At 41.6% G+C, this 24,674-nt stretch overlaps 1 protein-coding gene across 3 annotated transcripts; it reads right to left on the bottom strand.

Moving 5' to 3' along the window:
• Window positions 1-7: 7 nt before the first annotated feature.
• Window positions 8-23,512, bottom strand: trim33 (tripartite motif containing 33). Of its 3 annotated transcripts, none has more exons than XR_012965093.1 (21): window positions 22,925-23,512; window positions 19,063-19,181; window positions 18,286-18,439; window positions 17,590-17,722; window positions 17,062-17,178; window positions 16,474-16,588; window positions 15,126-15,272; window positions 14,685-14,802; window positions 13,296-13,615; window positions 12,993-13,187; window positions 11,651-11,851; window positions 10,441-10,570; window positions 9,973-10,036; window positions 9,620-9,770; window positions 8,517-8,935; window positions 7,977-8,082; window positions 7,541-7,615; window positions 6,649-6,801; window positions 4,379-4,429; window positions 3,036-3,514; window positions 8-1,301 (listed from the first exon to the last, which is right to left on the bottom strand). XR_012965093.1 is itself a non-coding variant. In XM_076166219.1 (21 exons), exons 1-21 carry the CDS (start codon window positions 23,493-23,495, stop codon window positions 3,290-3,292), a joined length of 3,621 nt encoding a protein of 1,206 aa, XP_076022334.1. In that variant the 5' UTR covers window positions 23,496-23,512; the 3' UTR covers window positions 2,758-3,289. The 3 variants fall into 3 exon arrangements, 1 of the variants encoding a protein (XP_076022334.1); XM_076166219.1 differs by lacking the exon at window positions 8-1,301 and adding an exon at window positions 12,038-12,094 and having other exon boundaries at window positions 2,758-3,514; XR_012965094.1 differs by lacking the exon at window positions 4,379-4,429.
• Window positions 23,513-24,674: the final 1,162 nt, after the last annotated feature.

Here is a 24,674-nt window from a genome sequence, read left to right as displayed (position 1 = left end):
AGGTCCGCCTCGGACAATTAAGAAATGAAAGGGGGTTTGAAAGGGGGCGGGGGGATATGCGGACTATCCCATTTACAAAACCATCGATTATAGATTCGTTTGATTATCCACAATGATGACAAGCAGAGGAAGCCCCGCACTGTGATCAATCGTTCGATCCGGCGTTTGCGATAAAGGGGACAAAGATAATTAGTCAGAGACACAACAACTCTTCTTTATCACCTATCTCCTATTCTTTAATCTTTGAGGTTGATAGGAAGTCATTATGATTTCCTGTGGCGCATAAAATTCAAACATGAGCAACCTATAGCTGTGACTTTACGCAATTCTAAATGATTTACAAAGGTTGAGGAACAAGCAAATGGTATGCTTTCATGTCTCTGTGACTATTCTGTGAAATCGGGTCAGCTTTAGAAACGCCTGTACGGTGTTCCAGGCGCTCACACATTTCACATATTCTCATCACATATCAACAAACGATGTTAAACACCATCATTCAGGTCAGCGTGGTAATTCAGTCATTCGTCTCCAGCCGTCATTAGCGTGGAGGCCCCCCTGCTTGCTTGTAATGAGCTCTGCGTTCTTAGTATGAAGCCGTGAAGAACATACAGCGACTAAGCACATGTTTCAGGCCTCTGTTAGTAATGCTGCTTAGAGTGCAGCAAAGGTATCCCATTATAAAAGTTCTGATTTATGTGAGGATTCAGTTACAAGTTCCCCACTATTTCTTTTCCAAAAAAATCAATAAAACTATTCTGCTGCACCGTTTTAGGTTATAGAGCTATTTTAACGCTTTGTATGCGTCTTTGATGACTGTAAGCACTACTAATACAATCAATAATAATGACATGTGACTCATTTCTTGATTTGATTTGTGAATATACAAAAGAGAGCGCATCAAACACGTTTATTTAAAATGCAAATGTCCTCCTTTGTGGGGGGGCTGTGAACGCAACACCTATTTATATCCTGCTGATTTTACCCCATAACAGAGGTTTGTATGCTAATGTTTCTAATCAGTTTACCTGTGAATAGGTTTTTGACGAGAACAAATGTCATGAGGAAAACATTAATTGTCATCATCACAACATAAACACGACGAGGATTTCCAGTCAAAACAAAAGAAATGTTCATTGTGCTTTACTTTGTTGGATTCTCTTTAAGCAAATCTCTCACCTGTGATTGAAAATACATTTGGCTGTGTGATTGAAAGGAGAAAGATCGAATCGTAGCAATTATAATCAAAACAAGAACATAAAAGCTTACCTCTGGAAGAAAGGGCGACCTAATCCAGCATTATACTATGAATGAAAGAAAGAGCAGCTTCTTAATGCTACTTTCTAAAACACTCTGAGGTGACTCACAATAAGTCAGCTGACTGTCTGTCAAACTGACGATTCAGCACCAAAGTGCGCTGATGTCAGATTGTAGGTCTGAGGCAGGTCAGACCTACAGTCACGTGCTGTCACTATCGTTCTATGCCCGGGCTACAGAAGCATAAATAATCCATCTCTTGATTAGTGATCGTGTTAGTTTGTCTGAAAATACCGTATTTATGACGACATGAGACAAGAAATAAGGTGATTTTACTTTGGTGTGTAGATTCTTAGCTACAAGCAGTGACAAGAATTGAATCAGTCACTCTGATGTCAGGGTGAGGGTCAGCACACACACACTCAAGTCTCCTTTGCAGTGATACTGTCATGCCATGCTGATGTGATCATTCGGTTTCTTTTATTTTCAATGAATTAGCAACATTTTCTTAAATTCTGTTCTGGCTTTGTCATGATAGGATATTGGGAGTAGGTTTGTTTATTTTAAAATGTGAATTCAAATGATTTCAGCAGTGCAGAACAAAAGGTGAACACAATGGAAGGGGTCTGAATACTTAACATGTGCACTATAAATGTTTCACTTCTTCTTCTATGGTCAAACTCTGCTCAATGGTTATGGAAAACACTATTCAGCATGTGAGAACAGGGAATTGGAGAAAAAGGTGTTCATCAGGGAAACTGACTTAAAACAAAACAGGAAGTACTACTGTGTATGTATGCATTATATTGAATCACTCTTTACTGACGAATTAAAATATATACGAGACCTAAAATGACTTCCTGCAAATGTCGTTAGGATGCAATCTCACATTTATTTGAGCAGTTCATTCTTATTAACTTAGTGTGGTTACTAAATTACCAGAACCCTGATTAAAGTTTCTGTGTAATTTAATAGAGAAACCACCTATTTATTCCACTCCAACTAAAACTTTATTTGTTTATTACCCTGTTAGCTTGTCCTGAAACTAATAAAAGAGTTGGTGCCATTTTCAAATTCTAATAATGTTTATACGTAGCAGACCTTCGTGGACATAAGGACATCCTTCACTACAACATATTGGTCGTGTGTTATGCACAAACATGTTAGGTTATGTGACACCCGGTGTTATATGATCATCACGCTGCTCACACTCACAGTAACTGCTGACTCGCTCCCTTGGCGTAGTGTAGCCATGGCAACATCAGCGCCATCTTGAAATTAAAGTGGATGTTGCAACAGTGCCTTTCTGCGTGTGTGAAGAAACAAGTACACGGGTGTGCGGTCGAAAACAGAGGTTTACTGGTCTTGTTGATGCCAGCGACTCCTATATATACACATGACTGTATAAAAATGGTTCTGTAACAGTATCACAGTACGGTGATAATACTTCATAGTCCACAGCTCCGTGGCCAACCTGTCTCTAATCATCACCACACATTGTGATATATTTCAAGAACAGGATTTTATTGATGACTCACCCAAACATCTGTCGAATACCTTCAGTGGGCTAGATTCTCTTATTTACATTAACGCTTCCACAGAGTCGTACAAATACTTAGGTTTCATGTCAAAGTATAGATACTGTACAATACATTAAGAACTGGGAACAGATTATTTCCAGGTTTAAAGAGCAAAATGTCACAACAAATCTACACGAGATAATGGGTGATAGAAAAGGTAGAAGCAACCATGAACTCAACTACTGCAAAACAAAATCCTACCGTCAAATCTGTACAAGCAGGTTCTTAGTGTCCATGAATTGGAGCACATGAGGCTCTTCTATTTTTCTGTCCAACTTCTGTTCCAGGTGGATTCTTAAGTAGCCAACAGTAAATCTTTCATAGATGAGGGTGAGACAGACCCAGCAGTTTATACAGTGAATCTCCTCCTTATTTCACGTCACTTCAAAACCAAGAAGTGTAGGAGATGAGGAAGACAGTTTTTCGTTTCTCATTTCCTTTTGTGGTTTTTGTGCTCACTTGATGTGCATGAGTTTCTCGTCCACTTTTAACCGCTTGCGCCTGGGCTGTGCAAAGTCCTCGTCCGAGTCGTCTGAGGCTTCATCTTCCGGCTTTCCCTCGGCGTCCGCGCACTCGGATTCGGGGACTTCGGGGAAATTCTGCCCCGGGAAGATCTCCAGCATCTTCTCTTCGAAATACACGCTCACCGCCTTGCCAGATATCGCCATCTCTGACCCCACCTGCCAGAGGGGGGAGGAATGGGAGGAGGGACGAGTGTGAAGAGTGAGGAAGGACAGAGTGTTACAAGGGCATTGAGCAGGGAGAATGAATGGGTGGAAGTGGGGAGGAAGAAGGAAGATGAGGAGACAAATTAGAGCTGGTTAAGAGTCCTGGTGGCAGCGTGGACACCAGCTTGCTGTGCAGATCAGAGATATCCAGCCTCCATCCCACTGTGGCTCTCAAAACACTTGAACAGTCCCCATGTGACACATGCAGCACCACTTGAGCAATCTTTGTTTAATGCTCATTATAATCTCATATACAGGTTTTCAGCCCCAGCACACAAACAACCGGCTAAATGTTTCAGAGCTCTGGGTGTAAATGTAAGAGAATGTTAACACCTCTGCACTTTGCTCCTAGTCTTTTCATGCTGGTTGTACTGGCACTGAATAATCACAGCCAGACAAGAAGGAAGGAGGATCAATGTACTTTAAAATGAGAATTTAGATTGTAATCGAAATTAAATATAGGAAATGCCGACCCATGAACCCAGGAATTGTGGGGTATAAACAGAATGATGGTCATACTGTATCCAACTTTACCTCGTGCTTGTAAATTCAAGCTCAGGTGATAAATCTGTAAACCTCTGGACAAGCACGTCAAGACTTTCATGTGACCCTAATCTGCTGGGAAAGTAGGTCAACAAGACCCGATGACGTCATGTAATGTCTCATACTAATATTCAAAATTCTCAGATCTGTAATTTCTGATTGAAGTGTTCTCAAACTTCATGAAATCTATGTGGAAAGATGAAAGGGACACACATGTCTAAGGCCCAGAGTGGGAGGAGGCAGGACATCTGTGCTCCATTAGAAACGGCTTACCTGCGTATTAATCTGTTTCTCCTCATCATATACCTGGATTATTCGAGACATCTAAAAAGGGGCAACGACATTACAATAAAGACAGTAAAGCAGCAGGGGGGAAGAAAAGAGTTCACAGCACAGGCAGGTTAGATCACAACAGATCAGAAATCTGTTTGGAGCCTACTGTGCTCACGTCGACAAGGTGAGCCAGGACATGGGGTTCATCCAGAAGCTAACAGCAAGTCTCATTTGCACTCAGTCACATTGGCTATGGCTAAAGCTCCTGATAGTACAGGAAGACGCAAGGTCGTTACACAGGGCGAGCTGGACAGGGCCCTAGAAGGCCAGAACCGGAGCCCTACCGGGCTACTGGTGTGTCTGATCTCCTGATATCTCCTCCGTGCTGATTGGGGTGTAGGTATCACCTGATGCTACCAGTAGTGACAAGGACACCAGCAGAACACAAAACTAGAGAAGAATCAGTAGGGAAGGATAAGGAGAGAACAACTGTCTGCGGCCAGCACACACTAAACCATTCTCTTTATTAACTTGAGCATCATTTTCTTACTTATCTTCTCAGACAACTGTCATCGTGCTGCGTTCAATGACACAAAACAGCACAGGGACTGAAGACACCTGTGATACTAATGAAAGAAAATAGTCTGCTTGGACTATCACTGCAATTATTCATGATCATTTCTAAGGGGTGTCAATCATTTTGATCAGGCCAATTTCATGAATTTGTGAAAAGGCAAAGTGGATATGGACTAAAGAACAATGGCTGCCAACTACTTTTGTCAGTTTCATCTTATTCCAGTACACAATAGGGATGGGTAATTGGTGCAAAACAAAACAAATATGAAGCATCTCTTTGGTCTTTGAAAATAATACTACTACAGGTGGATTCATTAAACCTCTGTCATTAGATTCCATGCGACCTGTGCTCAGACCAACAGATAAGTGAAAGAATCAAGGTCATATCCACACCTCACCAATTATTCATGTGGCCAATTGCTCAGGAAGAGAGCAAACTGTTTTATTACACTAAGGACTGCTTTCTGCTCAAATCTCTCCATGTGAAGATTTTAAAAATACCAAAGCTGTACCTAAAATAGAACAACCAGCATCCTTCTTGAGTGCAAACCCTGCTTGCTGATAATTTAGGTCATGTGATATCACCATATCCTCGTCTCTTGAGAAAAAAGTTCTTTGCCTTAAGAACTCCTGGTTTGTTTGGTGGGGAATTTTGGCCGGACGAATTGATGGTGTGGATTTTCAACACATTGCTCACTGCAATTCTCTAAAGTGGACACAAATACTTTATGTTTGCAGAATTATACCTGAGCAATCTAGGAACTGTGACATCAGTCATACAGACATATTCTGAATCTATCCAGATATAGATCAGATTGAATGTATGCAACTTGGGATGCAAACTACAATACAGACATGGATTACTCACACTAACATCCAAACATCCGTCCCAATCACAGAATAACTAACAAGAAAAAGAAAAAGAGCCGAAGTACAAAGTAATGTAGAAACCACAGCCAAAGTGTAAACAGGCAAACTGTGTTTTATCGGAATACTGATGTGTAGACAATGCTAGCAGCCAGAGTTAGTAAGTGTCCAAAACTACACTCGCACGTACGCTTACACACACACACACACACACAAACGCCTACATACACAAACGCTTACACACACACGCCCACGCCCGAGGGTCCCTCTTCTCACTTCTACCCGAGTGCATCTTCATACCCATATTAAGATTAAACTGATAGTAGTTCCAATCCAGGACGGTCATTTCTCATAACCAAGACAACCTTTTAACATCATCAGTAAAACATGCAATGGAGTATAGGTCTTCAAAAGTCCACTCAGTTCCTAGGAACCGAGAACCCAGAAAATGCACTTTTGGAGCCTGAACTGGATTGTGGTGAAACATTGAGGTGTTCTTTGCTGACATGAGTAAAAGTTTGAAGTATAGGAAGAAGCTGTGCTTTGTGCCGATTCAAGGAGATTTTCTAGGGGTTTAGTTCAGATCTTGTGAAGACCTCTACAATGGAGTGTTACATTTCTCTGGACATTTTCATGAATATTTAATTGTAAAAATCCAGTGCTACAGTTTGGTCCTGAAAGGCTAATATTTTGAGAAAATGAAAATGTTTAGAATCCTGAATTCTGGCTGTTGGCACTTCTATCCCATATCATTCTAACTTCTGCCTTCATGCACAGACAGGTGCAGAAGCCATTTCCCAAAGCAGTCTCATACTCATGCTGCTCACCTCATTGTACTTTGCACAGTTTTTGAAGACCAGACGCACGTCCGACACAAACTCCAGGGTCGTCTGATAAAACTGGGAGCTCTTCTCCTGCAGCTTCTTCTTCACCTTCTTTAGGTCCATGGGGTGCTTGATAATCTTATAGTAATTGGGCACCTAGTATGAAGGAAAAAAGATCCCATGACATTTCTAACAGTTACAAAGAAATACTTCACACATTTCAATTTTATTCCATTTTAATTCATGGAAGATCTCTAGTTCATTAAAGAGGTAGGAAGAAATGCTTTGCCCTTTGGTCTTCTGGGTTCTGGGAAATTTGGAAACCGAAACCAAAAGACCAACTGTTTTCAATAATCAGAGAGATGGTGTTCAGTCAGTGAATTACCGAGGTGAAGGGTTCTGTTGGACTGAAACTAGATTTCTATACATGGCTTAAATAATCCTAATAATACCAGTATTATTAATAATCTGATATTACATAACACAGCATTGTTATATTCTCTACATCCTGTATTTATGGTCTGTCCTTTCTTGTGGCTGTGGTAACAAATGACTCATTATCATTGTCTGCCCTCTACTGGCAGGGAGATGAACACTAAAATGCAAGTAACATTGTAGGACGCGTTCACTCGCCAGTTATTTCACCGTTTTGCTTTGCATCTCCACAGAATACAAGGGCATTGAATAAAACTAATCAACAAGCATTCACAGAAATATACTGCATCATAGGAATCAATAAAGAAAACAAAGGGGGAGCAATATACTACAAATAAAGGGGAGAAATACATCACATAGGAAGCAGTATCAGCTGATCATCAGCAATTATTCGGCAAGTATTTAAAAATGTGTTAGTGTTAGTTGGTGATTGTGGATATTGTTATATAGAGCCACTTACAGAACTTGGAACAGGTTTCCTGAAGCCCACACTGAGTTCATGGCAGTAGACATAGAGCAGGAGGCGTTCACTTTTCTGTACGGGGACACAAACAGACCATGGTTGGTGTGCACCAACAGTTTGGGATGATAGTTTCAATCATTTTAACAGGTATGAACACTCACTCGCAGTGAGGTACACACTGAACAACTTAAACCAGATCCACAAACTCAACAATGAGCTGAAGTTACAATTGGAATAAGGAAGATACAACTTTCTACTGGAAATATGCAACTAAAACAACAAACTGATGAGTACACAAGGATAAAAAACAAGGACAAAGTTACATTAAAGTCCCTCCAAAAGAGCAGGAGCAACAGCACCGTAACACAGTGGGCTTGAGGAAAGATTTGGGGAAATGAAATGAGTGAGTTAAAAAAAACAGTGCTCTACTAACCCTCTGGTCCTCAGGACTCAGACCTTCAATGCCTCCTTTCCTGTCTTCACAGTACTTGATCTCTGGGTTGGTTAGACTCCGGCAAAACGTACAGAGAAAGTCGCCCCTGAGAAACAAAACCACACAGAATTTTATTATCCACCTTGATTTGCATTAACATTCAGTCTGTTGCGGACATTGAAAGAGAGATCCTAATATCACACCCGCATACAAAGTGTTTATCAATGTTCAATTTGCATGAGGGATTTTCATAAAATCAGTTTCAGAGGCTCGTTCACCCTGACGAGCATTGGAGTCTACAATACACTCCACTGTGACATTACATCACATTACATTACGATCATTTGGCAGACGCTTTTATCCAAAGCGACTTACATTAAATTACATTACCACCCTTCGCAGAGGGAGCACTTGGGGGTTCGGTGCCTTCGCAGGGACTCGAACCAGTGACCCTCCGGATCTCAAGCGGAAGCTCTACCCACTGAGCTACTGTCTCCCTGACTGTATGTTGTGAGATTAAAATCAAGATGTGTCACTCACTTGGGGAAGATTTTGATAGTGGGCACATGGCATTGCATGTGGAACACTTTGGGACAGCGATCACAGCATAACAGGTCTCCACCATTGATGCACACAGCACACCAGTCTTCATTGGGGTCATCCTCCTTGACCGTGTCAGTAGACACCCCTGTGTCGCTGGTCTCTGCCCCCTTGTCCAAATCGCCATTCGTCAGCGGCGTGCCTGCAGGGTCATTATTGTTATGGATGGATGACGAGGTAGTGGAGGTCATGGTGGTAGCAGAAGAAGAACAGGGTGCAACGGTGGAGCCATTTAGCTCGGAACAAGGCATCTCCGACTCGGGTTCAGTCTTGATACGCTCCCCTAGAGCCTTGAGAGCATCCTGGCCTGTAGATACAGCTCCCAGCACAGGAAGGGGGCTGATTTCAGGACTGCTCATCTGGAGGAAAACGCACCAAATGATTAGAGACAATATGATTCTCTTAATATTTGTAGTTAGGCTTTTCACAGTGGTCTTTGAATGTGACCTGCATGCAATACCAGTGTGAAAAGATCATACTCCTGAAGTCACTTACTACACACTCGCCTACACATAAACATCGCTTTTGAATCTGACGCTGCATTGTCACTATCAGATATGCATCACATTCCAATACCACTGATTGAAGTGTCCAAAATCTGACAGAGACAAGCATTTGTGAACTCTATTGGTTTTAAGGAGTTGCTGTGTTGATTTCATAGGCGGAGCAGCAGACAACACAAGCTCTTTCTTACTCTCATCACCTGTTGGGGTTTTACTGCTGCTCTGATTGAAAGCACTTAAAAGCCTTGAGCATAGTCAAACAGTTTTAAGGATCTCTGACACACACATCATACCCATAAACCACTAGACTGTGACCTCTTTGTAGCAAGCATGCCACATTTGCATTACTGATGCAAATGTGGCATGCTATCAAATGTTTTACCACCCAAGTGATGATTTCCATAGTAAGAGTCGAGCCCTACCACGTGAGCCTTCAGAGATTTACTGCAAATAGGAATTGTGACGCGTGGAGTAGCAATTACTAACAGCACATTTGCAATATTCATTCATTTTAAAACAAATGCTGGGCTGCTTTCATACCATGCAGGCACTCCTCCCTGTGTCTTTGTCTCGCTCCATCTTCAGAGAGGAGCCTGGACAGCTGTACTCCTGGGTCTCGGGCTCCTGTTTCACCCTGACCTGCTCTGCCGGAGCTCCACCTCCTGGTCCCGCCCTCCCTGCAGAGCTACAACTTACATACACACAAAACATATCATTACAATGGTCAATTATATTTACATGTTACTTTCAAATCCCACCTGTGTGGACTGCAACTTAACTACAAAATTGCAACATATATTAACAATTTCATTAGTTTCTTCCTCATTTACAAAGCAAGAGGTGTGTCAATATCTACACATTTCAACATGCACTGTGCCTTTTCTCCATCTCACCTGCCCCTGCTGCCTGTGCTGGAATTGCTGGAAGGTCTTGCTGGCGTGTGTGCATTCGATAGGCCTGAACACAGAGAGATAACAGAAGGGATCAGCAATGATTACTACAATTACACAAAGTATCAAGGAAGAGAGGAGTCAGTAATCGTTCAATACTACACATAGTCTGTTGTAGTATGTTTCCTATGTGTACACAAGTAAAGCAGTTCTGAGCAGCAACATATGTCCCAGCTTTGCACATGGGTAATTTACCATGACAACATTTCAGTGATTTAACAAACCTTTAACACTTTCCAATTCAGTTATGATTAAAGTAATGTTCCTCTCAACACTGTTTTAGAGTCAGAGCCAATCACTGCTCTTTTGGAACTTTAGCTTGGATGCAGAATTCTAGAGGCTCTGATGTTATTAGCAGGCGGCTTGTATAATTTCAGTTAGAAGTGAATGAAATCCAGAACAAATGGGTACCTGAAGATCCAGGGGAATGGATGGATAGTCCAGGGGAGGGATTCATGTCTCCGGGGCCGAGTTGATGGGTGCTTGCTGAGATGTAGCGAGACAAAAGGTTGCCGAGGTTACTGGAACCTGCATCTTCCAGCTGGTGGCACACAAAACAACAGGGGGTCAAGTGACTGTTCTGCTTATAAAGATGAGCTGGTAGAAAAGATTGATTTCATTACAAAGTTGCAGTTCTTGAGACAACTGGTACTTTAATTAGTTATTTTTCTTCTTTATGCTTAGTTGCACATGGACATATTTTGCTGACAGATCGATCATGTTGAGCAGTACACAGCAACATCCCACTTTAAACCTGGACACTGGAAGGCCAACTTGCAGTTTTTTCCTCAGTCTCTTTGGTACATTTCTCAAATTATCCTCAACATTTAACAGTGAGTGCATTTCTCAAAACAATTGGTACAAACAGCAGCACACAATGGATCACCCTGCAAAGGCCTGTAACCTGCTTAGTTTATCGCTCAAAAGTAAATATTTATGTCAATCGAAATACACACTGATGAATTGAAAAATATTTTGGATTCAGGATTCAACTGTTTTGGTTTAGTAATACCGTCTCCTGGTGTGGGACAGACTTTATCTATAACCTTGAGTTTGACTGTTGCTTAACCCCTAAACAGTTAAGTCTGTATTCAGCTTGTTTATCATATCACTGTAAACTGGGTAGCTTGGGAACTGGAGGGTAGCCAGTTTGAGTCCCCTGTGGACCAAAAAAAAGCGTGGACTGGCAGCCGAAGAGATGCCGGTTTGCCTCCGGGGCACTGCCGAACACCAACCTGCACCACGGGTTCTGGCTGCTGGCTGCCTGCGGTGCCCCCTCCGGTGCATGTGTGTGTATGTGTAGGAGGGGGTTTCAGATGTGGGTGTGATTTGCATTGTGTGTTGTGTATAAAACTGCATGAAATGTAAAAAAATAAATGCATGTATCTGAAATGTGAATTTCTCAATCACTAGGATTAATAAATAGGGTGTTCTTCTTCTTCTTAAGGTTTACTACCACCTATGTAGGGTTAACTACCATTTCTTCATAAGGTCTGTGAATTTTAGTCAAAATACCAAATCACCAATACCTACAGAATCACAATACCTGAAAAAACTCACAAAACATGACCGTCTCTGGCAATTTCTACCCCTCATAAACAGCCAGTTGTAATACACACACCTGAATTGGAGGGATCTCAGGCAGGCAAGGCAGGTTCTCAGGATTGGTGACGGAGGGAATGAGCTCAATGGGACCTATGATGGGACTGGCGGGGCCCCGATGAGTATGGGGACCGGCCATACTGCCACTGGTGGGACTTGTAGGGTTGGCATTATGGAGGGATGCCACAGGGAAAGGCCCTGCATGCCCTGGGTTGGAATGCTGCCCAGAAAAATACAAAGAAACACAGAAAGAAGGAAACAAACACACAAACAAACACAGAGTCAGATCATTCAATCAGCAGAATTTCCTTTTGTTGTGAACACAACATGGATGCATGATCATGCATTTGGGTTACAACACATGCTGCACAAGACACGAATGTCAAAGTAGGAAAAGGTGCCAAACCCCTGATTGTAGTAAGAAACGAAACCTTTGGTGGCTCATCTCAGATTCTACAGACATCTGGACACAAAGAAAAAGGGGCTGGATGTAGTGTGGGTTTCTCTTATCTAGCCGTACATGTAGGCAATAAAAACCCATAGACTTATAAAAGTAAACGATAAAAGGTTTGAAAAAATCCTCAGTTTTCTATGTAAGCAACACATCAGTGGAGCTGTGCTAAGCAGGACCATCACTGGAAAGTAGAGAGAGAGAGCTAGAGAGAGAGAGTAGAGAAAGTAGAGAGTATATTTGCCCGTTTTCTGTTGTTTGCTGATAACTTGTACGACTCCAAATAACATTACTTTTTATTTGTTTTGCTAAAATCTTGGGAGAGAAAACATAGAGGAAATGACAAAGCCTAAAGCTGGTTTTTAAATAGGATTTGGTTACAAAAGATCTTGTGATTTTTCTGAGAGATTGCCATTTGATTTACAATGCCATGTCAGGTCAAGCTTCAGTTGAAGTATAATGTGATAGAATGTGTAATGGAACGGCATGAATTTGACAGGAAAGTTAAAACCCTGGGGTCAGACACACTGCATAACAAATATTCTAAAATTGAAGACTTTGCAGTTTGCTTATCGGATTGTTTCATATCGCAATCGTTAAGCCCTGCTGCTTTCCCAGAATGGTTAACAATCAAGACACACCTCATTCTGGGAATGCTCCTGCTACAAACCAGCCTCACTGTGTGCATCTACGCTATAGATGAACTACCGTTATGCTCATTATGACATTTTGAGTCAAATAAGTAATGCATCTGTCACCATTGGTAAATCATCAGTCACCGCTTCTATGCAACATTTACAGAAAGAAATGTGGTACAGAAAAACATTTCAGCCAATCATACCTGACACAAGAATATCTGAATACCATCTGCTGTATGTGTGTGTGTGTGTGTGTGTGTGTGTTTACTGACCTGTCTCTGCAGCTGAGGTTGCATCATGGGAGGATACGACTGTCCGTTATGTCTCGGCTGGGCTGTGGGCATTCGGCCCTGTGGTGGGCATGGTAGCCGCATGTGGTGAGAGGAAGGGTACATGGCGGAACCTGGCCCGCCATTCATACCTCCGGGGCCTCTGGGAAGCTGCTGCATACTGATGAGCCTTGGGGGCTGGAGAAACATTTTACAGTCACACAGACAGACAATGAAATGAAATGCACAATAAGACAATAACACAATAAACATTAGCTCTAACAGCACAGAGTGGTGCTTCCATACCTGTTGCTGAACCTGTCTGGGATGCTGCTGGGACATTTGGGAGGCAATGCGCATCTGTTGCTGGATCTGCTGTTGGTGCTGTTGCTGTTGCTGTTGCTGTTGCTGGTGCTGCTGGTGCTGGTGTTGGTGTTGGTGTTGATGTTGATGTTGCTTCTGCTGGGCATAAGCTGCCTGCTGCATGTGCTGCAGTCGGAGCTGAGCAAGGTTGATCTGTCCTTGGTGTTTTCCTGGGTGTCCTTGGCCTGGTGAAATGGGCGGGCCTCCCACCATCACATTGGGCTGTTGTGCTGGTGGAGGTGGCTTCTCAATTACCAAGTTTCCTACAATGAAAAGTAATGGCAGGAAATTGCACGTGTCAATAATATCTGACATTCACAAAGCAGAGAAAATGTTCTGATTTTAGCTTGCTAAGTTAATTACTAATAATATAGATAATTTTGCATATTGTACACAATCAGATTTTGTCAAGTTCATTAGTTAACCTGTAGAAACTGTGACCAACATGATGCACCCTGATAACCTCAATGCACACATGGCAGCAAAGACCAGCAGCTTAAGACAGTTTCTCTTGTGTTTGAAGATAAAAATTATCATATAATAACGTTTATAAATTAACAGCTGCTCAATATTTGTGGTTACCCATCTACCCTTGCACAGACCTCGTGTAAGACCTGATGGTGCTAACTGGTCAAATACGATAGTGGTGTTTCTGTTGTGCCATAAGACAGAGCCATCAAATCACCTGCTTTAGGTCAGCAGTATCCTTATACAATCAAGAATGTTTCCATACAACTGATGATGTTTATGATTTAAAAAGCTTCTCTCCCCAACCGCACTCATTCTCCTATAGCTTCTCATTCTCACACAGTGAGAAGCACAGTGCCACGTTGTAGCATGCAATACCCGCAGCAGAATTTGGACACTGGACTATCGCAAACCCCTGCCAAATTTAAAATTGCATGTGAAAAACTGTTGATCCCATCGCAAGGGTTAGAGACAAATCATTATTTGAAAGATGAAATGTTTAAGTAGATCATTTTCAATTTAACTCAATAAGTGGTTTAGATAAGTAAATGCAGTGGGTTAATGTATAGCCTTGATCACCTGACTACTCACTAATTTCTTTGCCCTCTTGGACTCCACACTAACAATGTCACTGTAACCCAGATCTTAACAATTAAGTTAGTGAGTAAAATGTTACTGTTACTGCAAAAAAAAAATATATATATATATATATATATCGGAAAATAAGATCCGGGGATTAAAAATGTCCCCTTAAATTTTCCCCTAAGCCTGTAAACATTGCAAGTTGCCTAATATGTCAGTATGAAATTATCAGTGTTGAAAATATTTAATGTAAGGAAATGTCCACAGTGTGCATCCTCTCACCTAGATTGACCACATTTTTGGCCCAGAAGGTGGGGTCACAGAAGAAACGCACCACTCCATTAGCCTGAGGTGCTGGCTCCAGTCTGGCCTTGAAGAGCTTGCAAAGCTGGAACAGGATCTATGCACAGGCACACACACAAACACCAACACAAAATGATATAGGATAGAAAACAAGGACCGAAGAGTTGGCTCAGCATAAGCTTATAATAATAGCATAACATATAATGGTTAGGATGGCAGCGTGCTCCAGAATCTGTCAAATATATAGTGCTGACCTAAAACATTACCCTTGCTGCGACTCGACATTTGTGTTTACTCAAAATAAGACAACACTCACCCAAAGCCAAATACAGAAAGGTCACAAATGCACAATTTTTGTAAGCTGTGTAGCAGCGGTTTTAGCTCGACAAACATGAAATGTGGGGCTCAGGTGAAACTTACCTGCCTCTTGCTGTAAAGCAGTGCTGTGCTGCTGCCAGTGGTGATGGCCCAGTGGCAGAAGTTGAGCACATGGTGGATTTGCTGGGCCAGTTGGGTGGTATCTTTGTGCTGAGCCATAAGCCTCAAACTGCGCTCTTTGCTAACACTCTGCACAGAAAAAAGAATAAAACATTATACTGGTGAAGGGATGGTTAATGAAAGAGCCAAAACCTCCATCTGAGACACTGTAGAAAAGCTCATGTAAGGAGGGTGATGGATTGGATGATTAGGCTTGATTGGATTCAAATTAAATTGTGCCTGTGAGGGAACTTGGGTTATTGCAGCAGAAGATAAAATGCATTGGTGGAAAAAAGAACATATCAATGAAGGAGCTGGTGGTGGGCTAAACAACCATTTCAATGCCAAAACATACTGAGTAAACATACGGCAGTGAAATAAGCTGCATTAGCAAAGTAGTTTGCATGGTGTATAAATGAGCTGTAGGGCATCTGAGAAGATACAAATCCCCCACATATATTTGCTAAATATCTATAACAAATGAGAAGTACATATACACTATACTCAAAATGTGTTATGTACAATTCATGAAAACAATTTCCCGCCTCAAATGTGACCTTTTCAACGTACAAAGTTCAACCTAGAACCGAGGGGTCCCTTTCGGACAAAAGGTGAGTACAATATTATTAGTTTCACCAGACAGTGAACTAATGTAATGAGTGAATGTGTGGTGCTGATTAGCTCCCATGTATTTGATATTTTTCAGATAAGCAGGTGAACGTCATCCACTTACACACATAAAGTGTTTAAGAGCAAAGAAAGTAAGGAACACAGCAGGTGGCCAATGTAATAAATCCTGTTTAATGTGGTTTGAATAGTGTTCCTACTATAAATGCTGTTTATTGTAATTGAAACTGTTAATAGTACAACTCTTGTTCATTGTGGTTTTAATAGTGCTCGTACTGGCAGAAAATCAACATCTAGTTAATGTTAGTGTTTTTCTGCTCGCTGGGGGGAAGCATGGCCAGGTTTATTACAATAACTGTTAACTTAAGTTTAGATGTGGCGGTCTGTTTGAAGCTGGTGTGGTACAATGTTCAGTAGTGCCGATGCAGGCACATAATATATCTCTGAATAATATTACTAGTTCACTGAGCGAACCAATGTGAACAAGTGAATGTGACTGTTGATTATCTCCCATGTATTTGATATTAGTGCACAATATTAAGCTCTCAGAAATAGATACAACCTTTATAATGTGGAATCCATTACACATTCTAGAGAAAAAAAAAAGTTTTCCAGCACCCTGCGACAATCATGTCCTGTGTGACTTTCAGAAATATTCTCTTACTTCCAACTGCTGCAGCAAGGACTTGCCCTTCTTGTTGATCTCATTGATGAGAGTGAATACTGCAATTTTGATCTCGTGCTCCACTTTTCTGTGCGTCTCATTGAGGTCTTTTAACCTGGATAAAAACAAAACAACAAACCATTTCACTTAAGAGATTCTAGCCACTGCTAAAAATGTTGCTCTAATAGTCAAAGATGAAGTAGATGATTTGTAATAATTTAGTTGAAAACAATTGAACATTGGTACAGATGATTTCATTTAAGTTCACAAGGTTCATGTTGTATAACTGTGATGTCAATAATGTAACTTGTTGAGTTTAGGAGTCAGACACTGTGGAAGGCGTGGAACGTTATTTTGACCGTGCGCTTCACATCTTAATTTTGTGTTTTCTAATTGAACAATTAAAGGAAAGTTATGCTGTCATCGTTAGCACATCAAACATTGGTTGCTAGATTTACCAATTGGGCAAGTGGCAGTTAGGCATGAGAAACAACCGAGTGACACAACAGGCTGTCGACATGCTTCTGTTAGTAGCATAGTGCACAGCGAGAACACTCATAAGGAAGCCAAAAAAGAAGCAACTCCCACCTGCTTTGCACCTGAGAGACAGAGTAATGGACATAGTTCTTTTTCTCTTGTAGTTTGGCCATACTGGTCTCAATGATGCCTTTCTGGTTCTGGAAAGCCTCCTCCAGGAACTGGTATCTAGGAGTAAAGGGATAAAACTAGGGCTGAGTGATGTTTTTGCCATAGACCAACATTGTTTTTAGTTGAAGTACATTGACATTTGATATCGGATACCTGAGGTCCAATACCTTATACCTGAAACCTAATACCTGACACCAGATGCCGGACATTGTTCCAAGCATATGAACCTTAGATTTGACAAGTTAAGACCTGATGCCTGTTTGTCAGTGGGTGACTTTCTTTGACTTTGTCTAATGTCTGAGAACTAATGTGTGAGGAGGTCCTAAATCACTAATGTTGAGCGGTAATGGAAAATAGATGATGTAAAATAGATGGACTGTTTGGTTCAAACCTTGGTATCATGTCTGTTAAAGCAGTGAAAAACAGATCCCACAAGAAGTAAAATGGATAAGTAACCATGTGTGCTACCTGTGCTCTTTGTGCTCCAGCAGCTGGCAGTCCCTACAGGTCAAGGTGTCACAGGTCTCACAGAAAAGCTTCAGGGGCTCTTGCTTGTGGATGGGACAAAAAACAGGCCTTTGTCCTGATGTACCTAGAGACTCTATAGACACAAAGAACAAACATAAAGATAAGGGTGATACACACCAGGGAAGAGAAATCACTGAGCCTATTAATCAGGGTTTAGGTGCAGCGCATAAGTCATTTCTGGACGCTTGGTTTTTCTGCTAAAATGGCTGAAAATGGGAATTGACAGTGAAGGTTGCTGACCCCTGCCATAACACGACAGCACCTAAGACCAAAAATAGCTTGGGAAAATCCGGTTTATCATAGGATATAAAACAACAAGAAGACGTGAAACCAAGAATGCCCAGATCAGAAACTCAGCGCATTCTGTGTTGCCAGCAAATGAAGGGAACGAACAAAGGAAAGCAATGGCATCAGAAATCTCTGCTCGCAGCCCCAACATACGGTCATCCCAGCAAGAGGAACCATCGAAAGGAAATAGTCTTCAGTGATGTTGCCATGGCAACACTCAATTGCAATCCGTATTGACTGTGTTTCAACAAGAACTTCTCCTCTTCGGGCCTTTGCATTTCCAGCCTCAGCAAGCTTTGGCCGTTCCCTCACCATGAAAGTGAAGTGTCTGGATGGTATTAAGCTTACCGGATTCAGAGTTGGCGTCCTCCTTCGTCCGGATCTTGTGGTCCTTGGTAATTTTTACCCTTTGATGGGCCTCCACGCATGTCTGGCACAGCCATTCTCCACACTCTACACAAAAGCCTATGGTTCCTGCATTGTCCTCGCAACTTGTGCACACCTTCAGAAGAAAAGACATTTTCATGATGCATTGCACTCTGGTTAGACACGGCATATCCACAGTTCTATAAATTTAGCACCTCAATTAGGTACTACACAATTCAGAACCTATGCATTTGTGTTTATATCAACAAATGACAATGTTTTGGGGGCAAATGTGTCAGCAGAATGAACATTGTAAAAACCATGACATAAGAGTGGGACTACTAGTCAAATCATTTTAAAAATTACGTAGTGATTAGAAAAGTTTACCATGTAGGAGTGCCTATATCTCCTCATAATCAACACTGTGTCACGGGAGGTAGAAGGTAAGGTGCACAAAACCAGACCAAGGGCCAGGCAACAAAGAGGAGCAGAGGCCAGGGATAGGCGAGGTGTTCCGACCGACGCCTTTTTATTACCCTCCCTTTTTAAATTGGATAATTTTTGGAGATTTGGTAACACTTGTTCAGGGAAAGGTGAAGTACCATATGACTTGCAATTGTTTAAGTACAATTTCAAATCTAAGAATCATTGTTTTGGAGACCCCTCCCCAGAGCAGCGGAAAGTCTAAAGGTCAAAGCACCAGATGCATTATTGTGGCGCAAAGCATCAAGGGAACAACGCAGGGCCACTGTAACATACCTGTGCAGCCTTTTCATCGGATGTGCTGGTGGCCTCTGAGGTGTCTTTGACAAAGTAGTTCTCAATAATGTCACTCTGTTTGTAGTCCTGGTGACATACTGAACAACGCAGGATGTTTACTAAAGAGAGGGGAAAAACAGGACACAAGGGTGGACAGAGGTCAAGTGAGTTCAGTGGTCACACTACGCTACGTATACAAAGCTGAGTAACATTTCATTAATAATGGAAACTTTTCAAAGACAAGACTCAAAGCCAGATGAAAAGTCAATGACTTGATAAACCCCCATTTAAAATATGGAGAATGAACCTGCTTCAAACAAAAGAGGCCTTCAGCAGAGTTTCATCTCATCTCCATACTTTCCTTTAGGTAAATCCCTGCTGTTATTAACATTTCTTGGAACCATGGGACACCCTGCTGCCAATTCATGGGTTCTAATCTATTTAACATTCTGCAGAAGATTCAATCACATCATCCTTGGCATTTTTATAAGAATATTAAATCTCATTTCCAAACAACAATGACTGATTCACTTAATCACTTTCGTTTGCCTTGTTAATGGAATTAGTTGAATTACTGCTTTAATCATCCATCCCGCCGAATAATTAGTTCTGCGTATTAACTTTGCCTCGTGTGTTTTGAAGTCTAATATTCTAAGATTAAACTTCACATAAATGTTTAAAATTAAGTCAGCATCATAAATCACCCATCCCCCACCTCATAAACCCATAATTACCAGCCAGCTGAGGTAAAAACCAGTATAGGCCGGTTTGAACCGGTCCACACTGGCTTGAGCAGCACACAGCCGGTTTGTGTAAGCTCCAGCTGCATGTGTCCCTGAGTGATTGGCTGTGAAAGCAGCTGGGCTAGGATTATGTTGAGGCGTGCACACACACACGCACACGCACACACACACACACACACACACACACACACACACACACACACACACACACACACACACACACACACACACACACACACACACGCGCAACCCATCAATATTCAGCTACACATCTGTACAGCTCTCTTCAATTCACACGTTCACTTTTGCGCACAAGCACCTTTCAGTCACTTTGAACCAGGGCAATCGGCATCACATCCATATACACCTCCAAAACAGCAAAGACCGCCTGCAGTGAACATGGCCAATACATGTAACATTCTGAGAAGTTCTGAAGTAGAATTCAGAGGTGACTGCAGGATATTACTGGGTCAACCAAGTGCTTGAAGAAAACAACTTCCAAAACTATGACCGGGTCTAGCAGCAAACCTGTTAATTTTTTCCTCCTTACAATGCGAGGTGGCATTTTTAGGGCTGAATCTTATCATATTAAGCACATCGCCTACAAATTATAAATAGCAAAATCCACCTGAAACTTTTCTTCTTTTCTTGTTGAGGTGAGAGTGGTGGGGGCACGGGATACAATTAGCTTTCAACCGTGTGATATTAAACTCCCCAACAGACCAATGCTAAACAAATTATAGGCAAGTACTGGAGGTGGGTAAAAAGAAAAAATACTCCAGAGTCCTTTCATTGATACAGAAATAGAGTACAAATTTCATTTTGTGTACACTATCAATACCCAGCTCAAAGGATGGGGTTATATGTTTTGGTTCAACATTGACTGTTTGTGTATGTGTGATAACCTGTTGGATGATGTGACAATGATTAATGTGATAAAGATAAGATTAAGGTGTCCAGTACCAAAAACTTCCCAAAGCATCTGTGACTACTAATGGTATTTGCCACATGTATGAGAGTTTAAATGGCACAATGGTGGAATCTGTCCAACATGGAGCCTTTAAAAAAAGCTCAGAAAATTAAAAAAAATCTGGTAATGAAATGACCAAATATCAAAACATTCTTACAGGGACACAAATCAACTACAGCTGCTAAAATTAAGACTAAGACTTTGAGTGTCTATTACTCAAAAACCTATGCAACAGGATTCATCAGAAGAACACAGGAAACATAAGAGACAATGGCAGGTGATAAGGTAAATGGAAAAAAAGGTTTCATACAATAAATCCCACAAGTGGTATCTTTGTTGGCGCTAGGGAAATTGATGTGTGTGTTTGTGCGTTGTAACAGTGTATTCAGCACCAGGGACAGTGTACAACAAAATGCCGACTGCAGAATACTAGCTGCAGTGGCTACTGTTGTTTGAAATGAGACAGATACAAGATGGTGCAATGTTGCTAGGAGCTTCACTGTTGTCCGGATGGAATGGGAATGCTGTGTGGGATGTTCTAGGTCGTTTTTTTAGTTCTTACAGTAACGTAAATATTGGATGACTGCTTAAACTGTACCTTTTGACAATTTCTTGTTCGGCGAGATTAAATAATGTGATTCTTGTTGCAAAGATTCTCTGGGTGCATCTTTGAGGCCTACATGTATGTTTCCATCTTGCTGCAATTACTGCTGCCATTGATAGAGGTCATCATAACACTCCATGATACACCTCCACTAATTTGCACCTCCGTGCACGGAGAAACTTCACATAGAACTGACCCCCGCTAATTGTGTGATGAATTTCAATGGAATATATAATTGATCACACTTATAATATCCCCGTCTGTACAATTTGTGTGATCCTACCTTGAAAGCATATGCATAAATGAGAGAAGACCCAGAGCTGACCCATGGGCCTTGTTTGATACATTAACACGCATGTTTAGAGCAGAATGCATCATATCTGTGTCTCTAACCAGCAAATAACAGCTTGGTACATTTGGCCCACAGTGTTCAGTAAGGAGTCCAGGTTGTGGTGAATTGTCAGGGTTGTGTCACACTCTGTTGTCAAATCAAATTTAGTTAATGTTGTAAAGCGCAATATCACATACATGTCTCAAAGGGCGTCACAGGCCCAAAACTACCTGTCGTACATGAATGGGGGATTGGCCATGGACGCAAGGGTATTTCACTTTCGGCACTGTTCACCATTATAGACGTGTAAAGAACTTCATATATTCTTCCAGGTGGGATCATTCACTTCAACCTTGTTGCAGACGGGGAAAGTAATCTAGCAATCTTGCCCAACAGATTTAGTTCCAGGCTTCTCTCAGAATGAAGCTAATCAAAATAACTTGTCAAAGGTCAGGAAAAGGGTACAACAATGTACCTACAACATGCAGTCTGACACATGCTGTGAATTGGACACACCTTCTGTGAGCATGCATGTAGTTAGACACATGTAAATGGCGTGCTTCTGCATGGCACACTTAACATGAAAAAAAAATAAGCAGTATTTGCAGTCGAAATCCCTCAAGGAAATCAAATAATGAATATTGTTGAGAGGAAGTTATCTTAGAAAATAGAAAGCATTTACTCAAATTAAGCCTGTGGGGGAAAGCTACTTCGGGCATGTCTAACAATATGCAAATGCTAACAGTTACCGAGATTGGACAGTGGGAAATTCAATCGACCCTATTCAAGAGATGCCGACTACTTTGACTGGTAAAGTCCATACAGGACCAAACGGTATGACAAGCATTCATTCCTGACATGTAGGCTACTAAATCATCAGTTATGCCTAAAACGATGTGCTATATATGATATAACGTGCATATCGTGAAATAAATAGTTCGCATTGGAATGCCAGCAGTTACGGAAGATGAAAGTGTTATTAAACCATCAGCCAGCCACCCGCCTTCCTTCACTGGTAAGCATCCACGGAGCTTTAAGTTTGACATAAACCCCAAAGATGCTACAGGTCAAATTTTCCCCGTCAATAAAATGCAACTTATTCTCGACAGTTGGAAATTCAGCAGCCAGAAATACGCCTCATCTGTCGTTATCTGGCAGAACAGAAGAGGAAACAATCTCATCCACGACAGTTTCGCGTCCTCGACATTACTCACCTATGTGTGTGTCTGTTTGCCCGTGTGGTCCGGGCACCTGTACGCTTATCTGTCTATCTGGTTGCGGGATGCATTTCAAGCAAAATGAGTGCAGACATGGCAGAAGTTTGGGTTCACAGTCTCGGCTCTGAAGACTTTGTTTACAAACTGCGCACGTATCCAGTAAATTGATGGGGGTGGGAACCGGCGTAGCAGCAGGAGCTGACGGAGGGGGAGACATTTCAGAAGTGAGCCCTCCGACGGTGGCATCCCCTGTAGCCAAGGCTTCAGCTGCCGTGGGGTCTGCACTGCTGCTGCTGGGACCAGCTGGACTAACAGCGCTGCTAGAGCTGCCATTGGCTTCGCCTACCGCACCACTAGTCCCGCCGTTGCTAGCGTCTCTTTCGTCGCTGGTGGGTGTAGTCACCTCATTATCCTGGGACTCTGTTTCTTCGTTGTCTTTCGTACTCGCCTCTATTACTATTACCGCATTCTCGGCTTTCGTCTCCGGTTGCTCAATTTCTTGTGTTGAAGGTACTGGATCCGAATCAGCAGAGGGTTCCATATCTCCCTCGCCTTTGTTATCCGCCATCTTCCTTCCTCTTTGAACCGCTGCACGTCCTGCGTAACTTCTCAAAACTCCGAAAACGTACTACGTCATGACGTCAAACAAGTCAATACCAATTTGTTTACTTGTATCCTTTATAAAGGTGCAATTTCAGAATTTAGAAAAAGAGATTTGTTTATCGTAAATATATACATTTAGATATCCATCACAAACGGCCTTTTATATCACACTTCACAGAGCTGCAGGTTCTGCCGGACTAAAGGCTGGTTTATTTAATGCCGAATTCTCCAATTATCTGTTATGTTTAAATGGACTCTTCATTCCTATTAGTAATAATCTTCTCCTTTTTCCATTTTTTCCCGCTTTGTTTTCCTACATGTGAAATATCTAAGCATTAACTCCTACTTATTATTCATTATTGATACTTATTATTTATTATTGTCATTATTTTCCCCTCTATGATAAAAAAAACCTAAATTGGTATGTCATGTGATGCTGTGCTCAATAAAAAAATACTTGTGACAAAAAGAATAACTTGACTCGCCTAGAACATATTGTTTAATTATGTAACCACTTGATTTGCATCATCTTTGCTTATCCTAATCATCTGCACGTCTGACAGGTTCACTGTGTCTACAATACAGTAAATACCACATCTGTTTTAACCTTGGAAAGCTTTACAAACACTATAAGACATACATAACCAAATGTATGAGAATTTAATGTGAAAGAACAGAAGGATATGACAGCAGATAAGACAGAAAGTGCAGGGATGCTATGGAACACAGTTGTGTGTACACGAACGTGAAAAGATTGAAGGACAGCACAAGCTAAGAAGATCATGGATGATGTATGTATGTCTGCCTTACTGTGTGCCATACTAGGAACATCAGCTGATAATGATACTGTAAAGAGCTCCTGTATGTGTCTCATTCCTCATTATAACTGTCGGAGTGGAATTAAAATGACTTGCCACAACACTTCTCTGGCTCTGTGAGTTTCGGGGATGGAAAGCAACGCCTTCCTGCTGTGAAACCTCCTCTGGCACACAGGCTGCAAAGATCCCTAGCCAAGGCCACATCCTCCTATGTAGCTACGCTTTTTATCATCTACATAGACAGCCTCCAGCCTCCATGATGCCTTTTTTATGACTGTATTTGAGAGTACAGCTATGGGACATTTTGGAGATTGTTTCTATTGGTA

Source organism: Genypterus blacodes, unplaced genomic scaffold (assembly GCF_046128005.1).
Source record: "Genypterus blacodes isolate CSIRO-AG114 ecotype Tasmania unplaced genomic scaffold, CSIRO-AGI_Gbla_v1 ptg000156l_1, whole genome shotgun sequence".
NCBI classification, from domain to species: Eukaryota; Metazoa; Chordata; class Actinopteri; order Ophidiiformes; family Ophidiidae; genus Genypterus; species Genypterus blacodes.
Note: the sequence above shows the minus strand (reverse complement) of the source record. Positions and strands in the feature narration are given on the sequence as shown.

Bases quoted from the DNA above. Each gene is read 5' to 3' on its own strand.
- trim33 (XM_076166219.1), bottom strand. From the start codon at position 23,495: ATGGCGGATAACAAAGGCGAGGGAGATATGGAACCCTCTGCTGATTCG. The intron at 11,852-12,037 runs GTTTGGCACCTT...TTTTCTGGGCAG, and splicing joins GTTTCTTACTACAATCAGGG to CATTCCAACCCAGGGCATGC. The intron at 10,571-11,650 runs GTGTGTGTATTA...GTGTGCCACCAG, and splicing joins CTGAGATCCCTCCAATTCAG to CTGGAAGATGCAGGTTCCAG.